At 37.7% G+C, this 24,444-nt stretch overlaps 1 protein-coding gene across 4 annotated transcripts in view; it reads left to right on the top strand.

Moving 5' to 3' along the window:
- Positions 1 to 24,444, top strand: part of ARHGAP10 (Rho GTPase activating protein 10) — a 333,877-nt gene that overhangs the window by 203,823 nt on the left and 105,610 nt on the right. For all 4 annotated transcript variants that reach the window (XM_050790898.1, XM_050790899.1, XM_050790897.1 and 1 more), the window contains 2 exons: positions 6,971 to 7,058; positions 15,538 to 15,596. In XM_050790898.1, the coding sequence (XP_050646855.1) occupies positions 6,971 to 7,058; positions 15,538 to 15,596 (147 nt within the window). The remainder of the gene's footprint in view (positions 1 to 6,970; positions 7,059 to 15,537; positions 15,597 to 24,444) is intronic.

Below are 24,444 nucleotides of genomic sequence, written 5' to 3'. Positions count from 1 at the left end.
ACAGTACATTTGGTTGGACAAGACCACTGGGACTAGCTCATTTTTATGGAGCTTCCAAAACTGTCATTTGACAGCAAGGGTCTGATTCTCAGGGATTCATTGGTATTCACAGTGGCTTGTTTGTAGTTCACACCAGGCTCTCCTCCAGAACCATGCATGCTCCATCTGTGCTGATAACACAGTGTTCTTTGGCGTCGCAGACTAGAGGAAGCCAGAGAGTGAATTCATTTCATTACCCCAGACGTTATGTGAATGACAAAGCGCTTTTACATTACACACTGCTGTCAGTTCATTGCCACCTGTAAGACACTCCATTTCTCCCCCACCCCAAAACAGGCTGCCTCTTGAAGAGTGATGATAACTCATCAGGCTAGAGGGCCTGTGTATTAAACCAATCTGTCATTATGATCTTGCTACGTATTAATTTATTTGATATCTTACTTTCATTAATCAATATTAACAATGCCCTCAGGTGTGCTATGAATACATTCCAACCTGTCTGCATCTTAAAGCATTATAGCAAAGACTCATTTTTAGGAAGCATGAGCCAAGTCGAATAAAATCAACTGCCATGCTACAGATAGGATTGCTTGTTTGGCTATATTTGAATTAAGGATTTAATAAGCAACAATCTTTTGTAAGCTATTAACCACAGGAAAAATTGCCCATCATCAGTTGGAGAGCCTTATTAGAATACATTCGCTTCCATAAGCTGTTTTCATTTTCTGCCTCTCTGGTTTAACTTCGGTGTGCAATTTTGGCAGTCAGATTTTCCTTTTTACCATTAGTGGTCTCCAAATTAAATAGACTCAGGTTGCCAGTGGTTCAGTAGCAGCTGGAAGAATTTAATGGGACTACAGCATCTGCTTTTACTTAATTTTAAAATTAGAAACACTTCTTTCATTTCCAAGATGGTGTTATGATGATTAGAACTGGAGGAGTATGTTGATATCAGAATGGGAAATGCGGACTGAAAGGCACATTTTGGTGGTAAATTGATCCTAAGGACCTGGCATTATTTTTATTATCATCTTGTTCCTGTTCAAGGAAAGTTTGAACAAGGGTTTTTCTGTGGTCACCTTGAAGTGTTAAGCTGTCTAAAAATTTGTTGGTCATCTCATAAAATTCTACGTGTACAGCATTGCTCAACTCAGCGTGGTAGTTTGCTCTGCTCATGGGAAATTTCCCAAGCCAGTCCTTAACTTACAAGGTGTTTTTAAATATCTAAACCCTCAAAAAATTAATGACCTAGAAAACTCTTTCTACTTTTCATGAGCCTCAGAGTAGAGAAGCCCAGGACATAAGTGTGACGCAACCTCATACATATTGCTGGCAAGGGAAATGCTTATGTTTTCAGTAATATCACTCTGCAAACAGAGGAAAGTTAGAGAATTGATGTGAGACAGTTACTGACTTGTTACCTCCTCATTCATTTAAGAGGGTTACACAATATACCTTTGTTTTGAGTAATCTCTAAATAATTCCTACTATGAATTTAAGATTATCAATCAAAAACTTTGGATTTTCATTAGCATTAATACCATTTTCTTATTACCTTATGCTACCAATACAAACCTTAGCCCTTGACAAAATATATTTACTTGCTGTTTCCTAGTCAATTTAATGTTTCCTAATTTCTTTCCTTTTATCCAGATTGAGTGCTCAAATGGGAATAATTTAATGGCTTTTCCAAAAAAAGGGTTTTAGAGTTTTGAATAGTCATGTCTACATAATCTTAGGGATATTATTTTTCTCCAACCTTTCCCATTTTGCTGCATTGTTACAGGGTTACATATATATCCTGAAGAGGAAAAAATTGTGTGGGTCTGCCCAATTTTTAACTTTGCTTTTTGAAATAATTAGTGTTTATTATTATTCTTGAAGGTTATAGGTTTATTTCAACTTTGAATTTTTTTCAAAGAACATTTTGTTTGTAATGCGTTGTCTTTGTAGAAATGGGAAATAATTTAACTTTTAAGTATTTGAGAAACAGTCCTAAGCCATGTACTATTTTTTGAGGAGAGCTGCCATTTACCCAGTTCTCTGTAGTTCTTGAGAGGTAATTATTTACTTTAGAATTTTTTATTGCCATTTTTACACAAAATACTTTGTATTGTTTGTTGAAGTGTTTTAAGTCTTCTTTACTCGTGTAAAAGTTTATAATGATTTCTAAAACATTATGTGCTTAATCTCTTGCATGTTTTTTCATTTGTCTCTTTTTTCTGGTGTGTTTTTTCCCTTCATATTTCATATTAAAATAGAGAAAAATGTTTCTTTCCATTTTCCTTCTCTCCTTCTTCCTTCTCCTGCCCTTTCTTCCCTCCTTATCCTCTTTATTTTCTCCCCCTTCTTTCCTTCTCTCCTATCTCCCAGCTGGCATGAAATAGCAATGACATTGACCATACAAAATTGTCTAAATAGAGAGGCAGTTATTCTCCTCGAGGCCAGGTAAAGGAGCAGGCAGCTGCCTTCCTCCACCTGGTGATGAGAGGGCATTCTTAGTTGTCTTCCCCTCTGGGAGCCTAAGGCAACTGTCCACTGGATTTCCAGCAGCCTCTGAGCCTTTCCCTGGACCAAGCTTCTTTTTTTTTTTTTTTTTTTTTTTTTTTGCCTGAAACTTCATTAGCAATTTTAATTTCACCTCATCCAGTGGTCCTGTGATCTCGCCCTGCCTCCATTTGCTTTGTGATATTTCATTACCTTGTGAAGTATGGGATCTCTGTGACCCACACCCTATTTGTGCACTCCCTCCTCTTTTGAAAATTGCTAATAAAAACTTGCTGGTTTTACGGCTCCGGGAACATCACGGACACCTAGCTTTAAATTTCTCTCTCTTGTGCTCTTTCCCTTTATTTCTCAACCCAGCCAAGGAAATAGAAAAGAACCCACATTAAACATCAGGAGCGGGTTCGCCCGATAATTTTTAGCTGATATTAATTTAGCAACTTCACCTATCTTACATTAATTGCTTGCATATAATTTTTTTATCCTTTTACCTCAAACTTTTTGATTTTTTGAACCTAAAGTACATCTCTCTTTAGACAGCAAGTAATTGAATCTTGCTTTTAATACAATTAATAATCTGTGCCTTTTGATAGATTATTTACTCATTCACATTTAATATAACTGCCCATATAATGGCATATTAGGTCTACCATTTTGCTGTTTGCTTTTTTTTTTTTTTTTTTTTTTTAAATCAAGCTTCTTAAGGTGCTGAAAGAACATGCCCATATGAGCAGATGCCTGCCTTTTTCTTCCCTTTTGCAGCCTCTAAGACAGGGTGCACAGATTTGGTAGAAGTTGTTATTGTTTTTGTAAAGTAGAAACAGCACAGTTGGGAAAGGCAGGGAGAAATATCAGATGAGTTGTCTTTGGGTGAGTCATGATTTTTTAGTAAATGGAGTGGGAATGTAACTAGCAATTACAATAGTTCATGGTAGATTAGAACTGATAGGAGGTAGAGTTGTTACGCATTATTCCTCCTTCCCTACTTTACTTTAAAACATCAGAGCAAGAGAAGAGGAAATTGTGAGAAAATGTGGTAGTAGCTTGTGTGGTCTGGTGAGCTCAGTGGTTACTTCTAAATCTGATTTGCAAGAAGGGCTGGATGACTTTATTTTCACACATAAAACCACAGAAAACAAGAAATGAGAAGAGTTTTACTTGAAAACCATTACCTTGTTTCCTTTGTAGGACAACTTTGTTGCATCGATTGGGGAAAAAAGTGAACTAACGTAGCTGAAAAATATCTGATTTTTTGTTATACGACATATTTTCAAAATTCATCCATTCATTGTGCTTTTTCAAGTACTTTAAAATTGGACCTAAGTCAGTGTTGAGTAGGGTGCTAGCAGCTGCATAAAATTGCACTTTGCATTTAGGTTGGACTGCAGATTTTCAGTTTCAAAAAAAATGACCAGCGGTTATGTAAGTGTGAAACGTTCACCCAAATAAAAAGTCAACTCTCTTTATCTGTGCTTGTTAGTTCAGATTTTTAACAAATCCATGAAGTGTCCTTCCTTGGTCAGAAAGGAAGCAAATTGTTTTTGTCTTTCTTATGGTAGATCATATATTCTGAATGAACCCTCCAAATGTATTTTCATGTTTGAATCCCAAATAATTATTAAATTCTGCCTAGTCCCAGTGCATTTACTCATTGTAAAGGACTGCTAGGGATGATTGAGCTATTTGAAAACAGTGAAAATTTAAGAGAGAGTAACATAGACGCTATGTAGTCATTTGCTTCTGATATGACAGCTGCTTTTTATTCCATGAATTTAGAATGATGGCTTATTTTTCCATGGAAAGAATATGATTCTCAAAATACAGAATCATAATTTGGTAGAAAGCTGGAAATAAAAGATTTCCTTTAGAAGCCTCTTGGATTTTAAAAAGGTGGTTTGCTGGTAGCAAGTTGATTGAAAATGTTATCTGACTTGTATGTTAAAATGAGATTTAAATAATTGATTTAATGAGAGAGAGAATATTCAGTTACTGAAGTAATTGGTTGGCAAAGGCTTTAGAACAGAATTATTTAGTCCTAGTTATAAAGGATTGCACCTTTAATCAGGGTGCTTAATTTGATTTCTTGAATGTATCTGTGGCTTGTCTGACAAGCTCAGTAACAAATGAGTTCTGAATTGTAGGAACTGATCAAAATGTAATCAGTGTCAATTGCCATTGTTGTAGTTTATTGCATATTGCTGTCAGTTGCCGTAATCAAGAAATGTTGAAGTGCTTTAAAAGTCTTCAGACCTTTGAGTAATTTACCTCATATGTATGATACTATGGCTGTGAAATAACCATCACTTCCTGTTTTACTTTATCTTCAGAAAGTTTCAACCCAACATTGAGTTATCATCCACCCTTCATCATCCCAAGCCTAAAACTTTTTAAGTGGCATGCATGACTTAATGTGGTGGTCCCATTTTGACAGGTTTTTCTTTTTAGTGTTTTTAAAAAGGAAATACTAACAAGATGTTTCCTTCTCCATGAAGACAAATACAGTATAAGGGAGGAAAAAAACCTTGAAACAACTAGGTTTTTTTTGGTCTTAGTTAAGACATCATCGTGGAGTGAGGGAGAAACAGTCTTTTCCATGAATCTCTTATTTTCTCCTTTGCATAGTAGGCGTGTAGAAAACCAGGCAGATTGATACTGATGGCTCATTATCATTCGTCATAACCCATTTCCTGCCTCCTCCCTTTGGGCAGGTACCATCACTGCTTGCTTATATTTTTTAGTGACTCAGCAGTGGTAATAACCTGCTACATTTAATTATTTATGGAAATCTGTATACATTCTTCATTTGCCTTGATGCTCTTAATAGTTCTGTGAGAGCATTTACAGTATCTCCATTGTGCAGATGAAGATCTGAAGTTCAGATAGGTTTGGAAGTCGCTTATGGTGGTATGGCTGGGCCAGGTTGTTAGAGGCATGTAAGCCCAGCTTTTTGATACCCATGCTGCTCTCCTCCCCGCCACCATGCCACAGCTGAGTGTACCAGCCCAGAGTCACAAGAGTCAAAGGTGCCACCATACTCCTTAGGGGTTTGCCTTTCCTGCCATCCTTTCATTTTAGTTCTGCCAGGATTGACGCTTTCCTTTCCACATTCGACTAACTCTCCCATCTCCTTTTTTTTTTTTTCTTGATACCACATACCTTTTCTTTAGAACTTACTAGCCATTTTGAATTTAATTTTTTTCTTTTACTTTATAAAGGAGCAACCCTATTGACTTATCACTTGAAAGGATGTTTGTAAGAAACACATCAGTACGCACTATTTGGATAAAGAAAACTAGTTTAAGTTAGAATGAATGTCTGGAGTGTTACACAAAGACTTCCAGTACATATTTCCCGGATGAGTGTATATATTATAGTGTTAATGTGAAAGGTTAACTGTAAATGACTTTTTAAGTCTCTGTCTAGTCATTTTCTGTTTTGGTTGATCATATATTAATTTCAGAAAGATTATCTAATGAACAGAAATCCTGAAAATCTGAGACTAAGTTTATCATCCTTTCACCAGTTTGTTGCCATTCTGATTGTCATTTTGCCGTTCATGGTGCCACCCGCAATTTTCTGTGTCATAATGATGCAGGATGTTTTTTGCTCCCTGATTCGGCTAAATCCGAGTTTTTGTGTTACCACCAGGGAAAATCAGACATGCGGACACAGTGAAAGGTGAGGAGAGTGGAAGTTATTGAGCTAAAGGGGAGCTCTCAGCAAAGAGAGGGGGTCCCACCACCCGGCTCCCAACTCTCATACTGAACGCAAGGCCACCACACAGGAGTTGAAGAGGTCTGGCTCCTCCTTGGCATAAGGCAGGAATTCCCAGTAGCTCCGCCCTGTTCCCCCAGTGTGCATGTGGGCCCTTAGTCTGAGCCACTCCACGTTGATTTATTTCCCTTACTGAGCATGGGTTAAAGACTGAAATTTTCACTGTGGGCATGTTTAGGCAAGCCTTATGTACGCAGTGACCTGGGTGGGTCGGAGGTTCTCTGGGGACTCTACCCTTCTTATTTGGCTGTCTCCTGCCTCTGTCAATACACAGTATGAGCAACAGTGCCACCTAAAACAAATCATATGCATACAACTGAAAGTGCCACTTGCTATAAGCCAAGGCTACTGAGTGATACTGTTAACAACGATGATAATAGTTGTTATCATGAAATACACATGAAATACATTGTGGGTGTTGAAATAATACACTATATCTAATTCTTCCTTACTCCCAACCCGTCTCTTATTTTTTGCTTTGATCTCTACTACAGATTTTCTGAAGTGCCAGAAGTGTCTAGTCATAGAACATATCTTATAGTATTTTAGAGAAATTGTATATATAATGTTTTCCTAGGAAACCGCAGGATTGTGGTTTGCTCATTTAAAAATGGAAGCTTTGTGAGCTAGACAAGAGGACCTTTGATGTTCAAGGTTTTAATTATTTTTTTGTTGTTTGCTTGCTCACTAGATGTAAAAACGTGCCATGAGGTGGACCTGGAGAATTCTGCAGATTGGGAAGTGAAGACAATAACAAGTGCCCTGAAACAGTATTTGAGGTAAGCGCTTCTCAGCAGCAAGATAGAAGAATGGACTATTGGGGTCTGTAACATACAACAGATGCCAATTGTGTACATAAATATCAATACTTAAATGAAGCCTTACTTTAAAAAGGGAAAATTTCTCAGGTGTCTCAGTGTCCCAGAAAGAAAGATAACTGGTAGATAAACATCAGTAACTAAGTAAATTGCAACAGAACAGGAATTGACATAGACTTGGGTTTTGAAATAGACGTTTCTTGTGGATGTACATTTTAGGAATTAAACACTATGAAACAACTCGTTGAGGCTCATGATGGAATGAAGGCTATTTATTGGATTCATTATGTCTTTATATTTTATGCTGAAATGATTTTTTAAAGTTTAAATGATTTGAACTTAAGGCTTATGACATGTCAATGCAAAGCTCTTTGAAAAGAAGTTTACTTGGTGAGGTTTTAAGATAAAGTTGTTTTCTATTGATAATAGAAAATACAGAGTTAGGAGAGGGTAGCATTTTTTATGAATCACTTTTTTTTTTTTTTAAAGAAAATAATGGTAAGCTCAGGGTTAGATGAAGAGCAAGTATATAGACAGTTAAAAAAATAAAAAAAGATCACAACTGTAATTTTTATATGCTGTGGTTCTGTTGGGGACTTAGATTAGATTTTCCATGGCAAACGAATGACCTAGGACCAGTTCTCTTTTTTTTTTTGGAGATGGAGTCTTGTTCTTTTTGCCCACGCTGGAGTGCAGTGGCACGATCTTGGCTCACTGCAACCTCTGCCTCCTAGGTTCAAGCAATTCTCGTGCCTCAGCGTCCTGAGTAGCTGGGATTACAGGCTTGCCACACCACGCCTGGCTAATTTCTGTAATTTTAGTAGAGGCGGAGTTTCACCATGTTGACCAGGCTGGTCTCAAACTCCTGACCTCAAGTGATCTGCCCCCCTTGGCCTCCCAAAGTGTAGATTACAGGTGTGAGCCGCCATACCTGGCCTCAGGAACAGTGCTTTTTAACCATGCATAGGGTTGTTTTCCAGGTAAAAGTTACTTTGGTTCCAGTGGATACATTCGAATCAACTTTATATGACATATTTTGTATTTTTAAAAAATTATGAAAAATTTCAGATACATAAGATGAGAAGTTAGTGTAATGAACCCTATGGCTCTATTATCCTGCTTCTTGAGTTATCAACATTCCATCCTTCTTAATTCATTAATCTTCCTACCTGCCACTGTTTTTGAGACAGAGTCTTGCTGTTGGCCCGGCCTGGAGTGCAATGGCATGATCTTGGCTCACTGCAACTTCTGCCTTCCGGGTTCCAGCAATTCTCCTGTCTCAGCCTCCTCAGTAGCTGAGATTACGGGCACTCACCACCACGTCCGGCTGATTTTTTTGTATTTTTAATAGAGACAGGGTTTTGCCATGTTGGCCAGAATGGTCTCGAACTCCTGACCTCAGGTGATCCACCCGCCTCAGCCTCCCAAAGTGCTGGGATCTACCTGCCACTTTTTATAGATAATACTTTAAAGATTTTCTGAAACATCATATTACTGTACCCATAAATACTTGAGTATCTCAAAAACTCTTTTTTTTTTTGAGACGGAGTCTTACTCTGGAGTGCAGTGGCGCAATCTTGGCTCACTGCAAGCTCCACCTCCCGGGTTCACGCCATTCTCCTGCCTAAGCCTCCTGAATAGCTGGGACTACAGGCGCCTGCCACTATGCCTGGCTAATTTTTTCGTGTTTTTTTAGTAGAGACAGGGTTTCACCGTGTTAACCAGGATGGTCTCGATCTCCTGACCTTGTGATCTGCCTGCCTCGGCCTCCCAAAGTGCTGGGATTACAGGCATGAGCCATCGTGCCTGGCCTCAAAGAGTCATTTTTTAAAAGTCAATCAGAATATATTATGTACAACAAAATTAATATCCAGCATTCAGTCTATGTTCAATTTTTACCAGCATTCTTCAAAAAAGCCTTTTTATATTTGGTTTAAATCCTGCAGGATTTAAACTGTGCCAACATTTCACTTGGTTGATAGGTTTTAAGGTTCTTTTAATCTCTGCATTTCCTCCCTTCCTCCACCACTGGCATTTATTTGTTGATGAACCTGGTTCATTTTTGATTATGTCTTCATGATAGCATTTAACATGTTTCTTTAGCCATCCTGTGTCCTGTAGATAAAGATTTTTCAAATAGGCTTTGTTAGAGTCAGGTTTTCTTTTATTTCAAGAATACATTGTATTGGTGGTATATTCTTTCTGTTGTTTACCATCAGGTAGGCTGGGTTGTATGGTTGTCCCACTTTTTAATGATATAAAATTTATCCTTCGGTAATAGGTATGTATTACCTATTTTCAAGTGCTTTATGTAAAGAAGATTTTTTCAGTCACTGTTCTAAATTTTTTCTTAAACTATTATGTGCACTATTGTTATTCCTAATTGATAAAGGGATGTATACTTATATCAGTATTGCCACTGATAGTGACTAACTGTGGTTTAGATGAGGATTATGGTAAAAATGAATCTTGTTACTCCCAACCCTAGGATAAGAATTTAAGTTCCCTGAAGATAGGCATCTTTTAAGTCTTGTTCACTGCAGTATCCCCAGCAACTTGGAGCTGTACCTGTGGCTGAGAAATTAGAACAGTGGTTCTCAACTGAGGATGATTTTGCCCCCCAAGTGGGATGTTTGGCCATGTTTGGAGACATTATTGATTTTCACCATTGCTGGTTTGCAGTGCTCCTGGCATCTGGTGGCATCTGACATCCTGCAGTACGTAGGGCAGCCCTCCCTCCCCCCACAAAGAATTATTTGATTCAAAATGTCATTATTTCTGAGATTCCTGAGAAAGCTGTATTAGATGCAGGAAAGAGTAGGTAAGGGGTATAAACATACAATGAATTGCACATGTTAACTTGAAGAATTGCACATGTTAACCAGAAGAAGTACTGCCACTCTAGGAGATGGCTTTAAATCCATTTTACTGTTTGGTAGACTCGTAGCAGTGCAGGTAAAGGGATTGACTGAGATGATGGAAAACTAAGCCTGGAAATCCACCTTTTTTGGCAATAAATTGCATTCTTTTTTCTCCATTCCATATGGTTCTTTTCTTTTGCTGTGTGGGAGGAATTTGTTTAATAAACTAGAGGCTCTTTTTATTTAGTACATAGGATTTCTTTTTGGATCTTGATATTCTCAGAAGCTAATTCCTTATTGCCCCTGGTCTTGTGTTGCTTTTTCTGCCTTTTTATTTTATTACCTTGCTTCATCCTATGGAATTTCACTTTTAAACAAACATTGCCTACAGAACGACATTATGAGATGTTATTATTATATAACTTCACTTCTAACAAAATACACATTCTGCCTGAATGTGATAAAGTGAATTATCATAAGATGGCAGATGCCTTGGGAGATTTGAAAGTTGGGTTGCTGTTCTTTTCCCCTATGTTATTTTTAGCGATGGAAAATGCAGTAATTAGGATTTAATTGACACTTAAAAAAAATTTTGGTGATGCATCAAATGTGATAAAACTGAGTTTTTATCTACCTCCATTTTGGCAACAGGGTTCTGGCCCAAGCAAGTGTATTTCTTTCTGCATGAGAGGTAATACAGTGTGATGGTCAAGAGCAGGAGGTCTGGAGCCAGCCTGCCTGCCAGGGTTGGAGCCCCAGCTCTGTCACTCACGGCACCATGGCGTGAAGCTGAATATAGCTTTTCTCACCCAAAAAAGCTCTTGCCCTTGAATTCTTCTCACTGCAAATAACCCAGCCATCTTATTGGATGGGATGGTGGAGGTGGAGGGAGGAAAACAGCCAGAGCCCCAAAGCACCAAACTAAAACAAGAAGCAGGTCCTCCAGGGTCTTGGAGAAGGACAAGTATGTGCAGTGGACCGATGCGTCGCATCTCCCTTTTCCTTCTACTGACTTGAGGCAATGTTTTTTTTTGTTTTACTTCTCATGTTTTAGAGAGCTGAATACCAGCCCTCTGAATGATTTCTTATCTATGCAGACCATTATTTTGATTTTCAGAAACATGTTCGTTACAGCAGTTTTCTGTTGTGAGGGGACAAATGAGTGGTTTTGTGATGTTTCTAGTCAAATGATTTTACCTGGAGGAAACTTCTTTTAAGCCTGGAAATTGTAATGGGACTTTTTGGGAGGGAAATGCCAGCTTAGGTAAATATTATGATTTATATCCCCCAACAGATCCCAACGAGTGGCAAAGAGAGGTGGCTCAGAAACATGTCAGGTGGGAGGCTGAGAGTTGCAGTGACTCAGCATAATACATTCTGTATGGGGAACTTGTCGTTTTTATGGCTGCTTCCCTAATGTTAACAATATTTATTTTCTTACGCTGCATTGCTTAGCTAGACATATGGCAATGATATAAGTAACTTGTAGAAGATATTCAGATACAAATTCATTTTTATCGGAAAAGAAATGTTTTTCTAAGGGTTCTCAATCCCCCCGACCAACCCCGCTTTTCTTTTCAGCACCCTTTAACTTTCCTTCTCTGCTAGATAACCATTTTTCTTCTTTGTTACCTCCTGCTTTTCCATATTTTGAAACAAACCTCCTGAAGACTTTCTTTGGATTGGCCCTTTTTTCTCCTTATTTAGCCTGTGGTATAGTTGATTTTTTTTTTTTTTTTTTCATTTTCTTGGTGAAATGGGAGTGTAGGGGAAAAGGAGAGGGAGGGGAAATAAGAGCAGGACTTTTTCACTTGTGCATTAAATTTTAGTTTCTGGTTGTCATTTTTGTGTTTGTATGTGACTATAGCATTATAAATTGTATGTAAGGAATATATGTACCTAAACATTTTTTTCTTTGATTTTTCAATTTTCTTTTCAAAACATTAAAAAAAAATAGAGACAGAGTCTCACTTTGTTGCCTAGGCTGGTCTTGAACTCCTGTCCTCAAGTGATCCTTCCGCCTTGGCCTCCCAAAGCAGTGGGGTTACAGGTGTAAGCTACCATGCTTGGCCTATTTTTATTTGTTTTTTTAAGACAGCTTTATTGAAACATAGTTGACATACAATAAGCTGCATATAAGTTTGATATATGTGTACCTCTGAAACTTATCACCATAATCAAGATAGTGACCCTATGCATTATTACCCCCAAAAGTTTCCTCCTACTGTTTGAAATCTCTCACCCCACTGAAGTAGCCTCATCTACTGATATGTTACTTTACAGTTCCTGTAATTTTATATAAATAGAATTATACAGCGTATACTTGAAATCGGTATTATTTCACTTAGAATAATTAGATTCATCTATGTTGTTGTATATACCACCAGTTCATTCCATCTCACTGCTAACTAATGGATGATTTTATAGATAAACCAGCATTTAAAAAAATCAGTTCATCTGTTGAAGGATATTTAACTTGCTTGTAACTTTTGGCTATTGCACATAAAGCTGCTAAAAGCATTCATATACCTATGTTTGAGTGGACATAGGCTTTCATTTCTCTTGGATAAATCCCAGGAGTGGAATATTTAGATCATGTGGTAAGTGTATGCTTAACTTTTTGGGAAACTAACAAACTTTCTTCCTAAGTTGATGTATTTCTTTACATCCTCACCAACACTGTACAAAAGTTCCATTTCCTTTTCATTCTTGCCAACTCTTAAGCTGGTCAATCTTTTTCATTTTAGCCATCCTAACAGGTATTTGATAGTATTTCATTGTTCTTTTAGTTTGTACTTCCCTAATAACTAGTAATGTTGAACTTTTTTTCTATGTGCTTATTTTCCGTTTATATATTTTCTTGGGTGAAGTGTCTGTGCATATCTTTTGCCCAATTTTTTACAACTTAGATTGTAATATTATTGTGTTTTAAAAGTTAAAAAAATATATTTTGAGTACAAGTCCTTTCTTAGATACCTGCTTTGCAAATATTTTCTTCATTTTGTGATTTCTCTTTTCATTCTCTCAATAGGTGTCTTTCAAAGAGAAGTTTTAATTTTGATGAAGTCTAGTTCATCACTTTTTCTTTTTATGGACTGTGCTTTCGATGCTATATTAAGAAATCTTTGCACTTATTCAAGGTCACAAAAGTTTTCTTCTGTAAGTTTTACAGTTTTAGGTTTTACGCTTAGTTCTATGATCCATTTTGAGTTAATTTTTACATAAGATATGAGGTATGAATTCAAGTTCATTTTTGCATGGGGATCTCCAGTAGTTCTAGTACAATTTGTGGGAGAGGGTATTTCTCCTAAATTGTCTATTGATATGATCATACAGTTTTATTTTTGTTTGGTGAAGTATATTGATTTTTAGATATTATGCTAGTATTATATTCCTGTTATAAACCCAACTTGTGATATATTATTTTATTTATCTTGTGGAATTTGATTTAGTAACATTTTATTAAGAATAGTTGCATCTATGTTCATGAGTGATATTGGTCTGTAGTTTTCTCATAAGGCCTTTCTCATAATGTGTTTAACTTTGATATTAGGATAAAGTTTACCTCACAGAATGAGTTAGAAATTATTCCTTCTTCTATTTTATGGAAGAATTTGTATAGAATCAGTAGTTTTTCTTTCTTAATTGTTTGGTAGAATTCATTCAGTGACATCATCTGGCCCTAGTTTTCTAACTGGCAATATTTTTAATTGCAAATTCAATAGGACTACTCAGGATATCTGTTTCTTCTTGAGTGAACTTTGGTGGCTTGTGTCTTTTAAGACATTTGTCCATTTCATCTGAATTGTTGAATTTGTGGGCGTAAAATTGTTCATAGTATTTTATTTTTGATAACTTCAGAATCTGCACTGATTCTGTAGTCACCTTTCTCATTGCTGGCATTGTTTATTTTCTCTCTTTTATTTCCTAATCGTTCTGGCTAGATTGATCAATTTTACTAATTATCTTAAAGATACGGTTTTGGATTAATTTATTTTCTCTATTTTTCTGTTTTCTATTTCATGGATTTCTGCTTGATTTTTATTTCTCTTCTTCTGCTTACTTTGGCTTAATTTACACTTTTTTTTTTTCCCTCATAGCTCATTAAGGTACAAAATGAAGTCCTTGGTTTACCACCCTTCTTCTTTTTTAATATAGATGTTTAGTAGCATAAAATTTCCTCTTAGTACTGCTTTACCAACATCCCTCAAATTCTAATATGTTGTGCTTTTATTGCATTCATTTCAGAATACTTTCTAGCTTCTCTTTCGAGTTTTCCAGCTATCTTTCTGTTACTGATTTTTAATTCAATTTTTGTTGTAATCAAAGAAGAAACTCTGTATGACTTAAGCCCTTTTTATTTTTGAGATTTGTTTCATGGCCCAGAATATGGTTCATCTTGGAAAATAAATGGCCTGTATGTGCTGGGAATGTGTGTTCTGCTTTTGAGTGGAGTGTCATTTAGGTGAAGGACATGCCGATTGGATTAAGTTGGTTGATATTTTTGTTCAAATCTTCTGTATCCTGATTTTTCTACTTGTTACTGAAACAGAGGGGTATTTAAATCTCTGATTATAGTTGTGTATTTGCCCATTTCTCCTTGTAGTTCTGTCAGTTTTTCCTTTGAGTGTTTCGGGGCTCTCTTATTAGATCTATTAACATTTAGTATTGTTTTGGCTTCAAGACGAGTTGACACTTTGTCAATATGAAGTGGCCTTCTTTATTCCTGGCAATATTCTTGGCTTTGCATATGTTAAAAAATTTTGTTTGTGCATCTTTGATTTTTAAAAAAAATTTGAAGCAGAATGTCTGAGTTACAGGATTGTAACCTCTTAAAAGTTCTTAATATCTTGCGAGATTACCCTCCAGAAAGGCTGTACAGACTGACACTTGTCTAGGTATTCTTTAAGTGTTTATAAAGCTAGTTGCTCTGGTCTTTTATAATTTTAAGATATGTAGCAAGGTGGACTGAACTGTAGCATTCTGTTGATCACAGGATAAAATAAACTACCTTATGTAACTTGTTTTGTAGACTATGAAAATGCTGTGTATATTTTTAAAGTTGTCATCAATTTTATTTCATCTCTCATAGGCATGAAGATAAATTCTTATTTTTGTAATATATTTAAGCAGAGAGGATTTGAGTTTGTTTAATGTTTTCTATGTATTTTTTGTGGAATCTTCAGCTAATATCTTAGGGATGATGTTTCAAAATTGTTTGCTTACATTTGATTAGATAGTATGTTTGGCTTTAAATACATTAATGTGTAGAAGGAAGTCTTATATATCAAACCAGATGTTCACAAAGGTACTGTCCGAGATTAGATATGAAATACTGTATGCTTAGGTCTAGTAGGGATTTGTGGCTGCTTAGGCTTTGTTAGTGCTTGGTGTCAACAGCAGTTGATAAAGTGATCTGTTCGATTTATGTATCTTTTTTGATATGTAAAGATATTCCCTAGGGAAGTTTTACACATTAATTAAGAAATGCATAACAAATTTGACATCTTTTCATAAAAAAACTCAAAAGTGACTTGTTTGGATTTATTTGATAATTCTGAGCTGTTCTTTTCACACAGGAGCCTTCCAGAGCCTCTCATGACCTATGAGTTACACGGAGATTTCATTGTTCCAGCCAGTAAGTATTATGTAAAGGTCATAGGAACAGTTTTGTAGTTGGTAGGGAGCATAAACTAAAAATTTCCATGTGAAAAATTCAACTTGTTGTTACTGCAATTTGTGTTAAAAATAGAAATCACTTTAAATGATGTTTGGTCCCTCCCCCTGTCCTTAGAAGGTGACTAAAAGGGACAGTATATTCATTCATTTGTTCACATGCATTAATTATTTCCTACTATGTTACTGGATATGTAAAGCCAAGACAGGATTCTTGTCTCCATGAGACAATTCCATAGCAAGTACTGGGCCTTACTTACTCCTCATTATACTAGAAAATGTACAATAATGGCATGAGCAAAATGCTGAGGGAACACAGAAGTATTTAACTTGTGAAAGGTTGGGGAGATGAGAAGATTTGGAAAGATTAGTAGTTTGGAGATGGCTTCACATAGAGAGATACTCAGATCTAAATTACAGACAGAAGGAATATTATGAGATAATGCCGGAACCCCAAACAGTATTTGATGCAGAGTGACTAGTATTCGATCAAATGTTAAATGAAAAAGGCCTATAGTTGGTGGAATTTTGTGATTGATTTTTTTGTGAGTCATACTCATTTGAGGTTTTCTTGTTTTCTGTTATATGGCTCACTTTTTATATTTGACGCGTGTTGTTTAATCATCATAGTCTTCTGAAGTACACTGGTGTTAGGTATTTAATAGTGAAGGAAATGAAGGTTGATACATGTTAAGTAACTTGCCAGATTATAGGGAGCCTTATTTAAAATTCAGAACCCTAGTTCCACGAGTTAAAACCTGCAGTATTGGTTTTCACAGGTGCACTGACAGTAGCTGTAATTGTATTTTCATTTCCTTTTATTTTCTCCTCTTGGATGTATTCCATAGTTTAATCTGTTGAAAAACTTAGAGCATTCCCATTGGGACCAATGTTACTGCTGCCTGAACATTGCTTTAAATGTTACCTTCTTGTGAGGTCCCTGGTCCAGCCAGTGTAAAGGTTCCTTCTGTGTTGCAGGAAGTAGTGTGTAGGCCCCATTAGACTCTACATAGAAAATAGGCTTTTTCAAAAACTGGGTTCTATTCACTTCTGTTTTCACATGGGGAGAGGATTTTTTTAAAAAGAGAATTTGTGAGATCAAGGGAGTGGGGGAAAATTTTCTCGGCAAAAACTCAAGTAAATGCTTAGTTGTTTTGATTTCTTCTCTGTGGCATTTTTGGCAAACTGGGGAAAGAGAAATTAAACTTAATTGGAGGACAATTGTTTCATGTTGTTTGCCTTGGAGACTGGAAACAGCAGAAGAGTGCCAATTTTAATCTAGAATCCTTTGAGAATTAGAGAAAGATAAAATAATTATGGAATACGGTTTTAAATGACCACAATCATTAGTATTATCATCATGCCCCTTTACTGATGGCAGTGTTTTTGAAATTTGAATATCAATGTGTTTTACCAAATGAAGAAGTTCCTAAGAGCTAGGAGCTTACATATTAAGAGGTAATAAAATCTGTGGTGGTAGAAAATAAGTTTAAAGACTTTGTTGAAGGCATCTTTGAGCAGAGTGGTGAAAAGGATTGTAGAAATGCAGACAGGATCATCACCTGTTGGACCAATACCTTGTGTTTTGCTTCCTGACTTTGTGGGAATGCTGTGATAGTCTTCACAGCGATTTGGATAACAGGACGGTCAGTGTTTCTACTGTAATCACTGCCATGGATTTGCACCTAAGTGCCGTTATGGTTGGAATGGGACCTGTAGTAACTTGATTTAATGAGAAAAAGTACATGTATTAAATAGGTGTATTTTAGGGGCCAACGTTTCCAATGTAGACTTCAAGTTTTTATTTTAATCTCTTGAGTACCCTTCTCTGCACTCATTGCCTCTTTTAGAGAGTGTGGGAACAGATCTTCCTGATCTTTTGCATATGGACTTTTAAGTATCAAATGAAATAGTTACAGAAATCAGGTGGCCAAAATTAGTCTCCCCTTTTGAATGCTGTTGGAAAATCGGGATTGTGATTAAGCTGTAATTTTCTGTGAACAGTGAGACAGCTTACCTTGTTTTTGCTCGTGTCTGTTAGCTGAACTGACTGCTAAAATTACAAAGCATCAGCAGTCTTTGTTACCACCTCTCACACCAGCTTGAAAACTAATTTTTGATTCTTTTCAGTCATGTGCAGTGGTTTCCATCTGTTCTGTGGCGATGAGATAGTCTCTTCTCTTCTGCCCTCCCTGCTGAGAGTTCTCAAGGTTTCTCCTGGTCCCATCATTTTCTCTCATCAGTTTCTTTCCTGTAGTTTCCTGTCGTGAACCTCCGTGTTAATTTCTAGGGCTCATGATACAAATACAAATTTCGTTTCTATTTTGTCACCACAAAAGGCACATTTTTTTTATGTTCCTTGTTCTAAAAAAAAAGCAACTTACTTCTGGCAAAGGTTGACTGCATTGGAAAAGTTAAAAAATTTTTTTCTTTGAGAAAATTAGGAGTTAATGTAACTTTCTCCATTAGCTGAATTCCAAACTAAACTTATAAAAGGAACCTAGTAGACGATCCATCTTGGGGGAGACCATAATGGACTTTGGACATGGAAATTTGTAAGACGAAAAGGCAGTTAACTGGTCCATGAGGAATACAAAAGATTGTGTCCACTACAGGAAGGCTAGCAGGCAGGCGTCTAGCTGGATGTCTTACTGCGTGATGTGTGTTACCTTTGAGAACGATGTGTAAGCCATGATCTGTGTGTCAGCCTTTTGGCCTCAAAGTCCTTGCTGTATCATGTTGATAAGAGTGGACTCATGCCTCAGGGTTGGAGTCATGGTGCTTAGTACGAGAATGACAACTAAAGGCTGAATGCCTGTTGCATCAGAAGAAAAAACTCTTCACTGTCACTTAAACGAAAACACTCATGTTGCTATGTTCTGTGTGCTTTCTTCCTGTAATCAAGTTACTTGGGAAGCAAAATCATTACCACAAAGATCTTTGGTTATTTATCATGAGAAGCATAACTATAATCGGATCCAAGACATTGGTGTTTGTGCCAAGACATTGGTGTTTGCCTAACCAGAATGTTCTATCCTTTTTGATAAACCTACCTGGGAAGCAAGACAAAAATCATGTGATTCTTGCTGGGGAAGGGCTCAGGAACCCAGGAATTAAGGGAACTGAATGCTTAGTGGCATGCCTCGCTCTTAGCCTGATGTATTCATTTCACAGTAGATGCGAACGCCACAGGAGAAATGCAACACTTGATGTCTGTTGACTGAAGCCCTTTATCCCTTGGGAAGTGCTTGGATGGTTACTGCTAATGCCTTTCTAAAATTACAGTATCATTGACTTTTGACATTTCAATATTGAAATAATTTAGCATTTATCTGCCTTGTGTCTTTGATAAGCTCTACGATCACATCTTTTTCAGTTTCTGTTAGTTGGCACAGCATCATAAGCAGATGGACATTACAGTGTGGTAGATGCTGATTTGTAGTTACACAATTAAAATGCCTTTTCCACTACAGTAAGCTCCTAATTCCCTGGCATATTTCAGGAATTTGGTATTATGATTAATTTAGTACTCTAGTTTTTTTTTTTTTTTTTTAAAGGTAAGCTGGCTGTTCATTCTTTGTCAATCACTAGCAATTAAAATAAAATAAATTTTGTTAGCATAAGCAACTTTAGATGACTTATCTTCAGAAACTTTTTTGGAGTACCTTTAAGGTATTATGTTGTAGCTACATAGAAATACTTGCTAATAGAAAGCTCTGATTAATTTCAAAACAAAATAGAGAAAAAATGGTTTTATTTTAAAAGCCTAGAGTATATTTTTTTTGAAGAAGAAGACGAAGAGGGAAAAAGACTTGGCAGGAATGGATGTGTGATTTTAAAATAGATGAGGACGGGCTAGCAGGAGAGGCACTGAAGATAGTGAAAGGTTTTGACTCTATTTTTCAAAATCAATTTCACTATTTTGAGAAATGAAGAATGTAATTCATAGAGTGTGGGAAACTTTCTCTAGCTTGTGTTTCTAAATAATGAATCCTAAAATATTTAAACTAGGTTGTCACTGGAAAAAGATCATTATTAATGGCAAGATAGACTCACAAGTTAGTAGTAGGTTTTTAGTGCAAAGTTTTCCAAAGTTTTTAATTTTTGCAGTGTAACATTCTTATCCTCAGTGGTTGTCCTTTTATTCCTTTGGAATTTCGACTATTTTGCAGAGTCTCTGCTTTAATTCTCTGCTTTAATTCTTTAATTTTTTAAAAATCAAAGCTGTGAACTGAAATTGTTACACTGTTTTTATTTTTGCCAGTGTTGATTAATATCTTGGTTTTTATACCAGATTAAGAACTGGGTTATAATTTATTACCTAATCCTTTTGACAGTTGTGTTTTTGTTTTTGGTGATTGTGTTCTTTACGTGCCTTTTAGTTTCTTAGCCTTTTTGCATCCTTTCTCTTGAGCAACAACTGTCTTAGTGTCCTCTATTGTAAAGTATCATTTCTCATTCTCAAACACTTATTAGGGGTGTAAACTGGAACAACCTTATCTTTACAAACATTGGAAACAATCTAAGTGTTCATAAAATCGATGGTAAGGTGCTCCATTTAATGATACTGAAAAATGTCCATGATATATTAAATAAAATAAAATAGGTTGTTTAGGCATTTCATTACAAAAAAAAGGAAGGAAAACTCTGCAGGATTTATACTTAAAATTTACCAGTTTATTTTAGGATGAGATTTATCATGGGTAGCTTTAAGTGAACTTTTTGTTGAAATATAACATAGGCTCAAATCAGTATACAGCTTAATGAATTTTCACGCATAATCAGCCCCAGATCAAGCAATCAAACATCATCAGAAGCCCTTTCTCGTGCCCATGTGGTCATTATCCACTCCCTTGAAGAGTGATCACTCTCCTGACATTCTAGGTTGGGGCTGCAGCATTTGAACTTTATGTAAATGGAATCAGAGTATATTCTTCTGTAGCTGGTTTCTTTTACTCATTTTGTGAGAGTCATCCATGTTGTGTGAAATATTCCTTCGTTTTCATTGCATTCTGTTTGAAGAAGCCACAATAGATTTATCTGTTCTACTGTTAATGAACATTTGGGTGGTTTCCAGTTTTGGGCTAATAGAACGCTGCTGTGAATATAGGAGTATGTGTCTTTTAATGCGTGTTTATGTGCATTTTTCCTGGTTATATACCTATGAGTGGAATTTTTGGGTCGGTCATAGGGTATGTGTTTGTTCAGCTTTAGTAGATAACTGCCAAACAGTTCTCCAGAGTGGTTGAACCCTTTAATGACTCCCATCTAGTTAGCATATGGAAGTTTCAGTTGCCTCATGTCCTTGCCAAAGCTTAGTATTCATTTAAAGCCATTCTGGCAGGTGAATATTACTCTTTCATTGTGGTTTTAATTTCTGTTTCACCGTTACAGGTTTATTCTGTTTTCATAGGTTTTTTGGTCACAGGAATAAATCTTTTGTGAAATTCCTGCCCCAGTCTTTTGCCCATTTGTCTGTTAGATTGTCTCTTTTTTCCCTGATTGGTTTGTAGTTCTTTCTAATCTGATTGCATGCTGTTTCTCATATATATATATTTCAGATACTTAGTACTTTATACTAAGGTCATTTTCTCTGTGTTGTCCAAGATTTTAGTATTACAAGTATTTAATTTTTGTGATAAGGAAAAAAACTATTATCCTTTGGAAAAAAAAAATGTCCCTTCTTGATCTGCTTTACCTCTCTTTCCCATTCTCTTGTTTTTTACTTTCTGAGCAAGTGTTCTGAACTCCCACTCTTCACCCCTTCTCCAGCAGCTCCCTCTTTGTTTAACCCCCTCATTTTAGTAGAAAGGGGCTCTCAGTTGATAAACCTGGTGATACCCAGGGCCCTTCTCCCAGTCTTTCCATTCCTTGACCTCTCCTTAACTCTCGAGTCCACTGGCTGTGCCCAGCCTTTGCAGGTTTCTTCTCAGTTGCCTTCCTCATGACATCAAAGTTCCCTGATCCTCCCACCTCCTCCTCCTCCTCCTCCTTGGTTGCATTGCCTGCTTGTCTTAGCCCTTGACTTCACGTCTCCCTGTACCTCTTTGGAGCCCTTTTCCCCGCAGTGCCCTCAGTTAGCTTTCTGTAGAAGTTGGGTAGCTTTGTCCATGAGCTAGTGGTCACACCTCCTGGAGAACGTTTCTAGCCTTGATCTCTAAAGCCTCCTACTGTTTCCATCTACTGCTAGAGACCAGCCATTTGAATGTCACTTTCTCCATTCCCTCCACCATCATCTCCTTCCTCAAGACAGCTTTGGCTGCTATGTTTCTGTCTGTTGGTGGAATTGGCCCTGTTATCAGACAACCCAGATGTGAAACACTGCTCATCTCTGCCTTCTTCCTTCTGACCCACTGCTAGTCTGCTGCTAAAACCTGTCAGTTCTGCTTCTTCCATGGTAGTGCTCAAATAATAATAGTAACATGAACAACAGCAGTAATAATGGCTAACAGTGATTGAGTGCCCACACGTGCCAGCCACGGAGGCTAAGTGCTTTGTGTATGTTATAGCATTGAATCTCATAATGGCCTCTTAGGATACTGTTTTCATTTTGCACATGAGGGAGCTGAGGCACAGAGAGGTTAGTTAGGTAATTTGTTCAAGACCACTCAGCTATCAGTTAGAAGCAGCGATTCCCAGGTGTAGTGACGGTCCTGACATACAATCTTTTGACTTTACGATGGGCTTATTGGGATGTCCCGCCATTGTAAATCATAGGGCATCTATACTTCTTTGTTCTACCTCCCTCTTTGTAGTTCTACCACCGACCTCACTCCCTTTATTTATTTATTTATTTTGAGATGGAGTCTCTCGCTATCACCCAGGCTGGAGTGCAGTGGCGCTGCAACCTCTGCCTCCTAGGTTCAAGCAATTCTCCCACCTCAGTCTCCTGGGTAGCTAGGATTACAGGTGCGTGCCACCACACCTGGCTAGTTTTTGTATTTTTAGTAGAGATGGTCTCACCATGTTGGCCAGGCTGGTCTTGAACTCCTGACCTCAAGTGATCTGCCCACCTCGGCCTCCCAAAGTGCTGGGATTACAGGCATGAGCCACCATGCCTGGCCACCCCTCCTTTCATTTCTTATTTCTTGTCTCCCAAATAACTGTTCCCTCCTAACTAGTTCTTTTTCCCATTCTAATCCATCCTTTAAAAAAATATGAGGCATATCTTCCCCAAATTTAACTCTATTCATATCCCTTTCTTGTTTTATTTTCACTTGACTAATTTAGAAGCCAACAGTGAGACAAATTCTTCATATTGGCCTTTGCAGACCAGAGGTGGCCTCAGGCTACCTTTCGTAAGAGCTGTCTCCGCACCGGCCCTGTGCTTTTTGTCGTGCTATTACTGAATCTGGAATGTTCCCCCTGCCTCTCAGTCCTGCCTTTCCTTGAACCCTTCCCCATTCTTCAGGACCCAAACTTCAAGGACTGTCCATTATGAGACCCTTCCTGAGCTTCCCTGGTCAGCCCTAAGTGAACCTCCGAAGCCATTTCTAACCTTCTTTTCTGTCAGCAGTAAAGTTAGAACGTAATTCTCTTTTGTTGCTTCTTTGACACCTGTGAAAACTAGCAAAATCTTCAATAACAAACATTTTATTGATTTGATAGTTTTCCAATCAAGAACACAATAAAGGGAATTGGGGTACACTGTTAATAAGAGCCACGTATAATAATTCCAAAGTTTGGGGGTTAAGGGAATGGGTTAGTTTCCCAGGGCTGTTGGAACAAAGTACTACTATTAACCAAGTGGCTTCAAAGAATCGGCATTTATTCCGTCACAATTCTTAGAGGCTGGAAGTCTGAAATCAAGATGTTGGGAGGGCCGTGCTCCCTCTGAAGGCCGTAGGAGGGATCCCTCCTTGCCACTCATAGCTTCTGGTGGTTGCTGGCAGTCTTTAGCATCCCTTGGCTTGTGGGTCCTTCATTCCAGCCTCTGCCTCTGCCTCTGCTGTGGCAGGACAATGTCCCCTGTGCTGTCTGTACATGGCCACTATCCCTCTCTTTGTTTTCTTATAAGGACACCAGTCATATTGGATGAAGAGGCCCCACCCTACTTCAGTTATGATCTCATCTGAACTGACATCTGCAACAGCTCTCTTCCCAAATAAGGTCGTGTATTAAGCACACCTTTTTATTCTGATGTTTTGACATCCGGGGCCTCACTGACCCGAGGAAGCTGCCCCTCCCAGGGCTAGCCAATTCCTGGAGATATTAAACTTCTGCAGGCTTTTCACGTGGAATTATCCAATCCAAAACCCCGTGACCCCCCTCTGCGCCAGCCTCCTCTGCGAGCCCTTACACTAGGCTGTATTCTCCTGCCCTTGTGACTTCAGTCCCAAGTGCCAGCAACTAGGGACAGCCCTTGCAACGCAGTGCCCACTGAAGTAATTTAAACCAGCCAGTCCTCGACCTGCGCACCCTGCCTCGCCCATTCCTTCCTGCAGAAACTACAGTAGAGGCTTTGCCCACATTCCCCGTTCTCCCTCTGCTTCTTGATCGACGTTGGTGCTTCCCCACATGGCTCTGCACAACATGCCATGCCGTCTGTTTCTAGGGCTCTGTGAATCTAAACTTTTCCTGACAGTCATTTTCATGCATGCCTTAGCATACCTGATGACATTAAATCCCACGTACAGTTTAAAACAGCCACACTCTGAGTTCTAAGGGCTAGAACTTCAACATACTTTTTTTGGGGGTGGGGGAGTCCAGTTCAACCTGTAACATGGAATAGGTTATTTGCTGATATTTTACTTGTATTCCATTGTGGTGTGACCCGGTGACTAGACCCCATCGAGTAAACGATGAACAGA

The sequence above is a fragment of the Macaca thibetana genome, chromosome 5, assembly GCF_024542745.1.
Source record: "Macaca thibetana thibetana isolate TM-01 chromosome 5, ASM2454274v1, whole genome shotgun sequence".
Classification (NCBI taxonomy): Eukaryota; Metazoa; Chordata; class Mammalia; order Primates; family Cercopithecidae; genus Macaca; species Macaca thibetana.
The sequence above is the reverse complement of the archived record's forward strand: the minus strand, read 5'-3'. Positions and strand labels throughout refer to the sequence as shown.